We start from the raw sequence: 12,266 nt of genomic DNA, 5'->3' as shown, positions 1-12,266 counted from the left end.
TGCCTTTCAGGGGCTATCTGCTTGTCATAACATTTTCTGGAAGAAGGATAATGTGAGAGATGGAAGGCAAGAGAATATCATGATTCATGCAATTAAAAATTATATTCAAAAAACCAATTCCCATATAACGATTGTTGGATTTCCTGAATTTGTATATCATAATTTTTGTCTACAGAAAGCTTTCATCCGTACATACCCATCTGATTTTTTGTTACAGCCAAACACCACTCTATGCAAATAGAAATTACACTAACTTAAAATATTTACATCAAATCCCATTTGTTAAAATAAAGAATGGTTATTTCACACGATAGTTCACAATGTATATATATTCCTCGTGTCGGCAACAGCCTGCGTTGGTGCACCTCCTCCCCTTCAAATCAGGGTGGCACACGCCCCTTAACACCATATGCTAAAAACTAATTACATATTCTTTTGGTACCACTACTGATTACATTAATGATATACAACCCTGAAAGCCTCAACAGAATTCCTGTACATATATCCTGTTTCAGTTCCTAGACTAGGTGTCCTGATGGTCGCTGCTTTCTCATTATTAAGCAAGAAGTGAACTCCAATATGCATATCATCTTGCCGGATGCATGTTTGAATAGGTCATCCTACTTTTTTCCATTCTTGGCATACAATCTTCTGCTTCCTGTAGCATACCTTCTTCTCCTTGCAAACAAGGCTCTAGTCAACGTAGAGAGAGAATTCCATTCCATGGCCGGGTTAACAAGGATGCTTATGATCTCAGGTTGTGAAATCAGATCCTTTTTATCCGTGAATAACAAAGATAGAGCTACAACAGCTCAGAGAATCTGCAGCAATTCTTGATGGGTATTAATCAGAGAATCTTGGTGATTAATACCACAAGATAAAATGCAGACCTGCACAATTCACCATATCTTCTGTCACCTTTAGACCCTAGATATCTGATTCCGAGCCAAAATGGCATATTGCTAAGTGAAGAAATTTTGAGCATTGCACCACTTAATCTGGATGAATTCTGACTCATCGAAATAATCATCACCAGCCTCTGGATTGGTAGCTCAGTGGTTACCTCCTCAGTTAACTCTCTGTGCCCCCTTGCTTAAGATTACCAATAAATTCTTCTCTCAAACCATTTGTAATACCTTTATGCTACCACTGGAGTTTGCAGCAACAACCATATTTGACTTGCCTCTCCAGCAGAGGCTTGAGACAAACTGTCCATTATCATCGCTTGTCTCTTGCCCTGTAATTGCATCAATGGAGCCAAACTTGTGGGAAGTTATCGGCATGGGAAATGTTTTATAGAAAGCGTAAACCTGTAAACAAATTCAACACAGCATTTAGAAGGAGCTATTTCTTTCAGGCATTTAAAAACAACATAACAAGTGGTGAGGGATCAATCACATGTCCAGATGATCAAAACAGAGATTAATTCTATAGTCCTTAATCTTGTCTGGATTTCCCTGGGAAAACATCCCATCAGCCTGTGCTAAAATGCTACTTCAGTGTAAGTGACAATCTACATGGTCGGTTGTGGATGTGCAGAGCAGTACCTTGACCAGCAAACGAGGTTCTTGCACAGATTTCCTTGCAGGTCAATACTTGTCCTATGGTCCATATATCTCTCTTAGAATGAAATAAGACTAATATAATAAGATCACCAGATTGTTATTGTAGTTGCTGGTTGATAGATTTAATGTATTAAGACTGTGAATTGGGATGGGATATGATTGAGTCAACTAAGTTTATTATTTCCACATGATTAGATACAGCGACTGTGAAAAGCACAACATTTATGCAAGACATTTTTCCAAAACAAATATCTAACAAGTCACCTATAGCTATAAAGCTAAATAAGCTGCTGCATACACAAAATTGTCTTCATGATCTAAAGTCATATCTGGGTTGGAACTTCCTGGTCACTAAAAGAACTGATTAGAAGATTAATTCTGAACAAAAAAAGAAAGAATCTTGCAGGTCTAACCATTTAAATTGAAACTATATCTAGTTATCTACCAAACAGAAGGAAGTGGATGAAAAGATGAGGTGCCATATAAAAGCTAGATAGCCAATGAGCCACAGACAGCTAAAAATGGTGACGGCTTTAATTCAAATTTTCAGACATTTGAAAATGGTAAATAAACTTACTTCATTTGTTTCCGAACCACAAGCTATATATCCATCAGAAACTGATAAACCTACAAAGTTCTGCAGGAACCATAAATAACAACTGTCAGTTATACCTCTAGTAGTTAATGCAGAATCATAGGAAGTTAAAAATGGAAACTATCTAGCAAGCTGCAAACCTTTTCATTGGTATGACCGCTAAAGGTCAGAGTGCAAGCACCATTTGACAACCCGCTGGTGCTGGTTCTGTTAAGATCCCAAAGCTTAAGGGTATTGTCAGTTGATGCAGAAACAAGTGTTTCTGAGTCTAAATATTTCACATAGCTGACAGCCTTTCCATGTCCAGCCAGAGTACACCAGGGGATTCTGGCATTCCGTAGATCGTAACAATATATCTTGTAGTCAGCTGAACCAAAAGCCAACAAATGGGAGGAATGTGACGAGAACTGGACACAGCATACATTGGCCACATTCCTGATCGTGTCAATGCAATTTTTCTGCCATTCACAGAAACATTGGTTGGCATTAAGGAACAACCATGAAAATCATGAATTATTAACTTATAAAGCACAAAAATGAGATCATTTTATGACTGAAGTAATACCACATAACATTTGTTTCTCCTTGCTTGTTTGCAAACTCATTATAATTTCATGTTTAATAGCATGATCTATATATATGCACTTTGCCATTTAATAGATAGGACAATGGTGCCATAACAGGATTGGCAAGTGCAAGTTGTCAAATAGGTGTTAAAATTAATAGAGATCCGCAATGTCAAAGGCACTACTCCGGAGTTGTCTTTATTTGCATTTTAGTTTCAGAAGTTATTTATTCTAAAATAAGTATAACTTTTAAAATGTCCTTGAAATTTGTCCAATTATGGATGTGAGATTGATTCAGAAAACATGCCTCATTAATGCTCCAAAGTTTCACAGAACAGTCATCACTTCCACTGGCAAGCTTAGTTGGATCCACTTGTGAGAAATTGACAGACCAAGCTCTTTTTTGATGTTCCATGAACCGTGCAAATCCTTGACCGGTGCTTGCATCCCATAACTGCATACCAACCATGCCAATCAAATTACATAACCTTGAAACAAAACCTAGTCAAAGAAGAAGAGCAAGAAGGGATTGATAGACAAGACTCAATTCTATGGCAATATACGCTGAATTTATAACTAAAGACTGATAAATAGTGCTTCTGATTAAAAGTCACCTGCAGGAAGAAGAGGCACAAGAAGAGAACAAACTATAATTTATCTCCAATCTTAGGTTTTAGCACTAGCCTGAGCTATGGAGCATATAGTAAACAAACAGAAAACATTGAAGTTTTATGGCCCGAAATGACACACCTCATCGAGAAAGATTTATGAACATCTAAATTACAAATAGCAGCTGAATTAAGTTTCAGAAAGACTCACCTCTTAACCTTAGTCTACAAGGCTTGCCATCAGAGAGAGAGAGAGTTAAACTCAGGAATCAAATTATGATTCATTGTCCTATGAACTTTCTATAAACAACTCTCAGCCGAACAATCCTCTAATAAATGGTGCCAAATTCCTACACAAGGTAGTGCGGCGAAGGAAGCAGCTTGGACCACCAGTTGATAAGTTGGGAGATTTATTGCATTGGATATATAAATTAGACATGGAAAATGACTGTGTAAATAGAGATTTGGCATGAGTTTAATAGATAACTCTTGCAAACCTTTAAGGCACAAACTAAAAACAAGTCAATACTATTTTTTCTTTCCCCATATTAAAAGCATACAATGTTTTCAAATGAACATTAATGACACAATGAGAGTTGCAAGTGCCAGTTCATGCTGTGCTAGTACCAGCGCCAATCAAAACACCTATCAAGTCCTTTGTTTCAATTTTAATTAAAGATGGACTATTAAGTCTTTTTCTCTTTGGTTTCAGCATGGCACATGATGATGGTCACTGCCTGACACTCCCTATTTCACTGACACCGCGATTTTTAGGTGACATAACCATCATTCTTATGTTCTCAAACCATCACTCATTGGTATGTTTCCTGTACAAAGTGACGAATATGCTTTCAACCATATGCCCCAGCTTCGACTACTAATAATTTTCGTTGACTATTGTTAACTGCTACATACAAAGACACAGGAATGGAACTGGAATCCTTCATGTCCACACAAATTATAAGTCCTAATTTCTATCATCAATCCGGGTTGGATCCTAATTGTGTGGAAATTCCAGAGCATGGAAAACAAGAAAAGAGAAGTGAAGAAGAATATACAGGGATATGGAGAAAGAAAAACATCAGCTATGTGGTTCAATCTTGAACCATCCAGATTCTTTCAATTTGCACTGACTCTAACCGGACAGGTCTAACAGCCATGCCCAGATAGATTGGTGCTGAATGCAAGTGACAGCATACCAATGGCCTGCATCGACACGTTGCCTTTTATTTACATGTTAATATGCTTCTCTCCAAAATACAAGATTATCAGCTATATGGAAATGGGATGATACATTAAGACTGAAAGCATTCATGTACAACATCGGTACAAATGTACTATGACCCAAAGCTTAATAGTTCTCTTCGATATTAAACATTGCAATTGCTTTCTGCTCTTAATCTTATGATCCTCTAAAATAAGTACAAAGTTGTAAACTCCCAATTTTGGTGAAGATCCAGCCATGATATCACAAAGAGAAGGGGTGTGAGACTAATACTGAGATGATTTGAACATGTTGATAAAACCTCAACCCAGCAGACTCTATTATTTTAATTCTTAAGTTTCTATGAAGTCTATATTAATAATTCTAGGAGCACATGTGAACTGATGCACTGCGCTTACACTTGAACATAAGATCATGACACAGGACAAAAGAAAGGAGAGAGAAGAGGGAAGAGAAGTGAAGAGGGAGAGGGCAACTCAATATTCTACATTCTCAAATTTCAATAACATAAATTGTATTCTTAATTAACACAGTAATGGGTTTATTTAGACAACCCAAAACCCTAATAACAGTCCACATAGAAATAGAATACTAGAGTTCTCATAAAATTTTAGTCCTAGAGTCCATATAAAAATAAATTATTTTAATTTTCAAATAAAATAAAATTTTCTAATTTCTATATTTCCGCTTAATAGAAGTGCACCTATTTCTTATTAGACGGTCCTTCGTCATACTTCCAGGGTTCGAAAGAACTCGACTCCAAAGAGTTTGACTGCAAGTACCACTCGAGAAGCTCCAGATCCAAGGCACGAAACTCGTTCGTTGTAATGCAAGATGCATTAGATGAAGGGCTGCCTTTTCTTTGGATAAGATCATGATAGCAACCTCCTCCAAAAGAAGTAACAATCACATCATCCAAAACTGTTTCAATTTCATCTCTCTGCTGATAAAAATGTAGCGTCTGCGCCTTAGGAACTGAAGTACCTGCAGGATCCCTAGATAGCAAAGCAGAAGGCTCAAAGGTATCTCGGTAAGGTAATAAATCCTCCACATTGACAACAAGATTAATATTCATATGATCAGGTAAGTCAAGTAGATATGCAGAAGGTCCAAGTTTTCTAATAATGGGGAATGAGCCAATAGCTAGGGCATGCAATTTCATGAAGAAAATTTTAGACAAACGTATGGGATCAATGCAAACCATGATATTATCTATTACATCAAACTCCTTAGCCCTACGATGCACATCAGCAGCAAATTTATAATCAGCATTACTCATTGCAATTTTGCACCTAATCTCTATATGCAAGTCATGCATGTGTTGGGCAAAATTTTCTGCAGGTTTAAAAACACAAATATCGGGAAGCAAAGGAACAAGATCAATAGAGGTACGGGGTTGATATCTATAATCACACTGAAATGGGCTCTTACCCGTAGACCTATGAACAGAGTTATTATAACCAAACTTAGCAGTAGGTAGCCCCAATTCCCAGTTACCCTTCTTGTCTCCAAATAGACATCTAAGCAAATCACACAAATAAAGATTTAAGTGTTTTGGTTTGACTATCAGTTTAGAAGTGGAATACAGAGGAAAACATCAAGCTAGCGCTACATAATTTCCAAAGCACCTTTCAAAAGTAACTAACTTAACATCCCTGTTAGACAATAGAGAACTAGGTAACCCATGCAGCTTGACAACCCATAAAAACAATTTGGCTACATGCAAGGTATGCTGAACCGACCGGAACAGGTCGGTTCAGCCCGTACCATATAACATATAAAATTGTTTCCAAACCGATAGGTTCCGTACTTGAACCAATGCATACCGGCTCGGTACGCACCGGTACATACCCATACCGGTGCGAACCGGACTGATTCGCACCAGTACAAGAGCAAACCAACTTTGACACGCGCTGTGGTCAAAAGCCGAACGAGGAGCAGAGACGAGGCAAGGAAAGGGAAGGGAACTACTAAGCAAGGGAAGGGAAGGGAAGGGATTAACCAAAAAATTGAGGAAGGAAAGAAAAGGGTGGAATTAGTCCAAAAAATATTGAGGAAGGGAAGGAAAGAATAGGGATCCAACAGAGAAAGGGAAGGCGGATCGAGCAGGGATCCTACGGAGGCCGCGTGAAAAATATTGAGAAGGTGAGAGAGCGTTGTTTTCCTTCCAAAAAAATCAGCAAAGGCTAATTAAGGTGTGGTTTCTTTCCCCTATATTTTTTTAATATTTCCTTTAATGTGCTTAAAAAAAATGTCAAAAATTGCCAAAAAATAGGAAATGATGCCCAATGTTTCCATTTCGTCTTGAATTTTTTATATGTCGTAGATCTATGGACGATACGTATGGTGACATTATTTTTTTAGAATATATATATTGTATATTTTAATTAAAAATAAAAAATATAAATTATTTTTTAATAAAAAATTAAAAAATTAAAAAATTAAAAAAAAATAGTAGTAAATTGCACATAATTTAGAAGTCATTTTGGAGGCAGAATTTTTTTGATAAATTTAAAATAATTAAATAATTTAAAATTAATTTAAAATTTAAAAATAAATTAATGTCCTCGTAGGAATGGAGCCATCAAGGAGAGGGCAACCCCCAGAGCATGATATTGGCTGGGAGCATGGGAAGATGCTCAATGAACAGCACCAGTTTCAGTGCAATCATTGTCGTAAGTGCTTTAATGGAGGGGTAATCAGGTTAAAGCAACGCTTAGTCGGTAATTTCCATAAGGTATATGTGTGCCCCGATTGCCCATCGGAGATCCGTCTGCTGATGAGGTAGAACCTCACTAGGATCAAAGCAGCTAAGGAGAGCATTGCCTAGAAGACGGAGGAGGAACGCCAAGCCGCAGAGCCACCTTCCCATCACTTTATAGAGTCAGAGGAGGTCGAGGATCCAGATGAGATGGCACAGATCCAGGCTGCCATGCAGGCAAGCCTGAATGATAAGTGGTAGTAGGAGGAGGTGGCGAATCATTGGGCTCAATTTGGGCCCTCGTTTTACGAGTCGGGCGCCGGTTCTGGTGGAAGCAGAGGACGTGGCCAGATTGCATCTATCCTGGGTAGTTTTAGTAGCCGAAAGAAGTCTTCCGAAGAAATTCCACCAGGAGCGCAATCCATGATGTAGATCTGCATGCCTTCTCCAGCAGAGATTCGAAGCAGCAGAGGGTAGACACAATGTAGAAGGAGAAGAAGAAGGATATGTGGCGAGCTATTAGATCCTGATTCCACTTTAGCCACATTCAGCGAATGTGGCAGATAATATATACTTAAAGTCTGCCATTTCTACCATACAGGCTGCCGGTCCCGGTGTTGATCCTTCAGGCCCAAAGAATATATACAGTGAGCTACTTGACAACAATAAGGAGCTAAAAAAATAGATTGCCTTCTACAAGAGCAAGTGGCCCACAAATGGGCTCACTTTGATGTGATGGACTGGTCCAACAAGACGAAGCATCAACTTTCTGACATACTATGATGCGAAAGCCTTCTTCCACAAGTGAGTTGATGCTTCAGATAAGGTGCACGACACCTTATACATCCTCAGACTTATGGAGAAGCTAATTGATCAGGTAAGAGAAGAGAATATTGTACAGATCGTCACTAATAATGGCACGCAATATAAGTTGGCCGAGGAGATATTGATGCAGCGGCGACCACGTATTTTCTGAACTTTATGTGTTGCACATTGTATCGACCTCATGCTGATAGACATTGAAAGGGTGCAGCATACGATGGAGATAGCCCAACGCATCACCAGGTATATTTATAACCATACCTGGGTTCTTTCGCCGATGAGGAAGTTTGCCCGTGAGGCAGAGCTACCGCCGGTATTAGGGGCTGCGTTAACCGAAGGCGATTTTCCAATAGCTAAATACTCCGGTCAGAAAGAGATTCTGAAACCAGGTTTCATACGGTTTGCTACGAACTACATTGCACTTGATAGTCTTATCGAAAAAAAAGGAGCCCTACGTCAGATGTTTGTCAGTCCAGAGTGGCAGCAAAGTAGATACGCCCAGGCCGGCACTGAAGGGAGCAAGATGGAAGACTTGGTTACAAGGTAGTCATTCTGGCAGCGGGCCTCTGCGATAGTCAAGGCTATCAAACCATTATATGAAGTGCTAGGGACCGTGGATAGCGAGAAGTACCCCCAGATGGGCTTCCTGTATCACATGATGGAGAAAGCAAAGACTCAGATCATGGAGGCAGATCCAAACCATGCCCAGGAGTACATTAACATCATTGAGCGGCGGTGGGGAGCCCAAATGGGTAGAAAATTGCATCTAGCAGATAAGCAATAATATTGATAATTATACTGATGGATGCATTTGTATAATTATTCTAAGACGGTCTCGTCTATGTGCAGCATACTATCTGAATCTCCGGTTTCAGTACAAGAATCGAATTGGTATGATTGATAAACTTCTGAATGCTCTGCGTAATGTTATTTACAAGATGGAGCCTGATGCAAGCCATATTATCAATAAGACACCTCTCAAAGCCAGAGCTTCAGCGAGCTTTGAGAGCTTCAGCGAGAGATCCGAGTTCTTATGACCCGACGCGCATTTCTTAGGAATTGAGCATACAAGACTACGTCGCTTGGTTAGAGGGATGGGTTGATCTGCCTTCTTATTATGCTAATGATCCGGATATCGACGAGAAGCATCGCTACTCGATCCGATTTTAGATATCCGAGAGTACTTTAAATGTATGTAATTGATTGTATCTTAATTTCAAAATATTTTATGTTCTTTATCTCATGATTTGAATCATTTGAAAGTAATAAGATGTATCATCTAGTTTAAACCTTAAACCTAAACATAAAAACATCAAAAAAAGTTCCAAAAGTGAGAACTCCCCCAAGAAAAAGACATCGAGGCCGAAACCAACCTACCAGTACGGTACCGGTTAGGCTTGGTTCAGTACCGGTACCGATGCCCACCAGTATGTCGGTACGATCGGATCTTGGGCCTACATGTGAGGTGCCATATGTCTTACTACAAGTAATGAAATATGCCATTTTGGAAAATCTATCAACCACAACAAAGCCAGAATCATGACCACGGGCTGTTCTAGGTAATCCTAAGACAAAGTTCGTGCACATCTTTCCATAGCACGTGGCACAGGCAAAAGGGTATAAAGTCCATTTTTTTCCTCAGCTTTAGCTAGCTAACAAGTACGACACTAAGAAATAGCCTAGCTACATCCAATAAAACCTATTCTCGACCAAGCCAACTGTCTTATCCCTTCCTAAAGGACCAACTAGACCTCCTGCATGTATCTCCCAAACTAAGAACTCCCCAAGTGAAGTACATAGGATGCATAACCTGGTAGCCCTAAACAAGTAACCCTCGTGGATAAAGTAGTCAGTATACTCCCTATGGTTACCACTGCTAATCTCCTGATAAATTAAACCAAAATCGGGAAAGATAACATAATCATCCTTCAACCTATCAAATCCTATAACCTTAGTATTCATGGCATGAAGGAATACTCCACCCACTCAGTGTGCTTAGAGTTCAACTTTTTTGTGAGTTTTAAGTACTGCAATGCTAAGTGATTATGATGGAGTACAAACTCTTTGGTAACGGATAATATCTTTAATGACGAAGGGCTTGGACCACAGCATAAAACTGTGTCATATGTGGAATGCTTCTGCTTAACCTGAGAATGTTGTTCCCGAAAGAAAGCTATGAGATGTCCCTCATGGCTCAAAACTCCACCTATCCCTATCCTAGAAGCATCACAAGCAGCCTCAAAAACCTTATCAAAATCAGGATGCCTTAAACCAGGTGCCTCAGTCATCTTTTGCTTAATTTCTATAAAAGCTCTGGCAGTCGTAGGGGTCCATAATAGTGCGATAACCTTAATAAAGCGACTATGGAAAGAAGCTAAACCATGGAAACTACAGACCTCAGAAACATATGTAGATTTAGGCCACTCTCTAATAGCTCTAACCTCTTCAAGATTAGCTGCTACACCCTGCACAGTAAATATGAAGCCTAGAAAGAGCACATTAGTTTGTAGGAAAATGCACTTCTTACGGTTAACATAAAGCTTAGCTTCTCCAAGGGTGACAAATACCTTACAAAGGTGATCCAATTCTCTTTTTTCGACTTACTATAAACCAGAATATGATCAAAATAGACTCCAAAAAATTTACCTATGAATGGTTGAAGGACATATGTCATAACCCTCATAAAGGTACTAGGGGAATTAGAAAATCTAAAAGGCATGAGTAACTACTCATACAAGCCAGCGTAAGTTTTAAATGTAGTTTTCCACTCATCTCCTGGTCTAATGTGAATCTAATGTCATCCACCAAGCAAATCGATCTTGGAGTACCAACTAGAAATAGATAACATGTCGCATATATACCCCAAGCAATGTGGTGGGGTGCGTCGGTCGGCCGCCTCCATACCACGTAGTCCCCTTGCCTCCTTTAAGTCTGCCCTTGGAATGATAGTGCTGCCTCGACCGTATGTAGGCAACGCCGAGTAGATTTGGTGTTCGGCACACTTAAAATCCCTTTGTTCAAGATTGAGATTACTGGTTGCAACTTATCAAGATGTTTGCACAAGAAGGATGGTTGTCTCTTCCTCGGAATCCTTGAACTAATCAAGAAATTACTGCTGCAGCTTATCCCTTGGTTTGTCCAAGTTGAATCAACACACACGAGATGCACAATGAGAGGAAAGCTTGCTGATTTGATTCCAAAAGAAAGGAAGACAAGCACAATCTAGTGGGGAATTGATTTATCCCGACACTAGCCCAATCTAGCAGGAATTGGTTTATCCCAACGCTAGCCCAAGCCTTAGACAAACCTAAGACCGAAATACATAGGCACAAGGCCTCCCAAGCCAATAGGCCGACACACACTTAGGTGGAAATACAAATGCCAAAAGATGTCCTCACTAGCCCTATCCTATCTCTTATACAGACCTAATACAAAAGCAATTTGAAATTCAAATTCAAACATTCAACGAAAAGGACATAAATTCAAATGATGTAGCCTTAAATCATGCCCTCATAAAGAGTCCTCGTTGGATGACACTTGGCCCCTCTAGAGTGCTCCATCCGGTGCACATCAAGGCTGCAATTTTGGATGTCCATGATTGTCACCCCCGAATGGAGTGGTCCATGTGCGCGGTTGATGACATGGCTTGCACGCATGGCGGCCATTTGAATTTGAATGGCGCCCGTGATTGCCGCCCTTGAATGGAGTGGTCCATGCGCGTGGTTGATGACATGGCTTGCGTGCATGGCGGCCATTTGAATTTGAATGGCGCCCGTGATTATCGCCCTTGAATGGAGTGCTTTATGCGCGGTTGATGATGTGGTTTGCGTGCATGGCGGCCATTTGAATTTGAATGGTGCCCATAATTGTCGCCCCTGAATGAAGTGGTCCATGCGCTTGTGCGTGTGGTAGGCATTTGAATTTGAATGATGCGCGTGCGGAGTTTGGTGCTCAAGCGCGCGTACGGGCTGGCCTATCGATGCGGGCGGGCGCATTGGGGCCACGCTCGCTGGGGCTGCCCTTGATTCGGCTGGGCTTGGGCTAGCCTCCAAGAAACTCAACTGTCCGAAATATGTCCCTCCGCTGAAGATGTACCCGTCCAAGCCTTCGTGCATGTGGCGAATCTCGCTTGGCTTAGGGCCGCCACGGTGAAATTTGATGGGGTCCTCATTATTCCCCCTCCC

At 40.1% G+C, this 12,266-nt stretch overlaps 1 protein-coding gene across 9 annotated transcripts in view; it reads right to left on the bottom strand.

The window, feature by feature from the left end:
* Positions 1–117: 117 nt before the first annotated feature.
* The window catches only part of LOC103713473 (protein SPA1-RELATED 3-like), a 28,195-nt gene continuing 16,046 nt past the window's right edge, over positions 118–12,266 (bottom strand). For 6 of the 9 annotated variants that reach the window (XM_039116702.1, XM_017844373.3, XM_039116703.1 and 3 more), the window contains 4 exons: positions 3,034–3,180; positions 2,301–2,618; positions 2,143–2,202; positions 118–1,310 (listed from right to left, as the gene is read on the bottom strand). In XM_039116702.1, coding sequence (XP_038972630.1) covers positions 1,119–1,310; positions 2,143–2,202; positions 2,301–2,618; positions 3,034–3,180 — 717 coding nt within the window. In that variant the 3' untranslated portion in view covers positions 118–1,118. Of the gene's footprint in view, positions 1,311–2,142; positions 2,203–2,300; positions 2,619–3,033; positions 3,181–5,262; positions 5,555–12,266 lie in introns of those variants that run through there. The other 3 variants (XR_003386857.2, XR_005507200.1, XR_003386858.2) reach the window with 2 other exon arrangements.

This window comes from Phoenix dactylifera, unplaced genomic scaffold (genome assembly GCF_009389715.1).
Source record: "Phoenix dactylifera cultivar Barhee BC4 unplaced genomic scaffold, palm_55x_up_171113_PBpolish2nd_filt_p 000121F, whole genome shotgun sequence".
NCBI classification, from domain to species: Eukaryota; Viridiplantae; Streptophyta; class Magnoliopsida; order Arecales; family Arecaceae; genus Phoenix; species Phoenix dactylifera.
Note: the sequence above shows the minus strand (reverse complement) of the source record. Positions and strands in the feature narration are given on the sequence as shown.